Source organism: Teleopsis dalmanni, chromosome 1 (genome assembly GCF_002237135.1).
Source record: "Teleopsis dalmanni isolate 2A chromosome 1, ASM223713v2, whole genome shotgun sequence".
NCBI classification, from domain to species: Eukaryota; Metazoa; Arthropoda; class Insecta; order Diptera; family Diopsidae; genus Teleopsis; species Teleopsis dalmanni.
The window spans coordinates 131,834,562-131,835,590 of NC_051846.1; the positions used below are offsets into that span (position 1 = coordinate 131,834,562).

The 1,029-nt window shown below is 36.7% G+C and overlaps 1 protein-coding gene across 1 annotated transcript in view; it reads left to right on the top strand.

The window, feature by feature from the left end:
* Window positions 1-69, top strand: part of LOC119666162 — a 1,901-nt gene extending 1,832 nt beyond the window's left edge. The window contains exon 2 of the mRNA XM_038075445.1: window positions 54-69. Within this exon, the coding sequence (XP_037931373.1) occupies window positions 54-69 (16 nt within the window). The remainder of the gene's footprint in view (window positions 1-53) is intronic.
* The last annotated feature ends 960 nt before the right edge of the window (window positions 70-1,029 follow it).

Genomic DNA, 1,029 nt, shown 5'->3' on the forward strand with positions numbered 1-1,029 from the left:
TTTACTGGGAAGACCAAAATACAATGTTAGTTGATTAAGTGTTTCTATTACAGGTTTGGTTTTCGTTGATTTAACAGCGACAGTTACAACATATCTAGTTAGTGCATCCACGATCACTATGATATATTCATTACCACTGCAGCTTCTAATAAAAGGTCCTAGATGGTCCATATGTATTACCTCGAACGGCACCCTCGGTATCTCCATACCATATAGTTGACATTCTTTCTTTGCTGTACTTCGATTATAACAACATTCAATGCATGATTTGATGTACCCCTTAACAAAATTTCGACATCGAGGAAACCAAAAATGTTGTTTAATACGTTTTATTGTGCCATCCATACCTGGATGACCAGCATCATCATGACAAAGTTTCACAATTCTCCATCGTATTCCTTTTGGTATGACCAGTAACTCTTTCCCATCATGATGTCTTCTATAGAGCCGATTTCCCTTTAAAATGAATTCCTTCTCATGCTGCTCTCGCTGTGTTGAATCGACACGACCTTTTAAAATATCAATGATCTGTTGTAAATTTGCATCTTGCTGTTGCATTGTCAAAATCCAATCCTCATTCGAAATGTCAATCATCATTAAATTTGCAGATACATCATCAACTTCGCATGGCGGTTCAACAGGAGCTCGACTCATTGCGTCAACGTGAGCCATTAAATTACCTGGGCGATGACTTGACGTATGATCATATTCGAGCAATTTTAACAGCCATCTTGCGACTCGTGGAATCATTGGTGTTACTGTTTTAATACTGGAAATAGCTGAACAATCCGTAAAGATTTTAAAATGTTTGCCCAAAAGATACATTCGAAAACGTTGACATGCTTCAACTACCGCTAAAACTTCTAATTCATATCCATGATATTTACTTTCAACATCTGTACATAATCGACTGAAATATGCTATGGGCTTTGATATTCCGTTATCTTCACGTTGCATTAATATCGCTGCAAGTCCAATACTGCTTGCGTCAGTATAAATTTCTTGTTCTTTATTAATGTCATATATTCC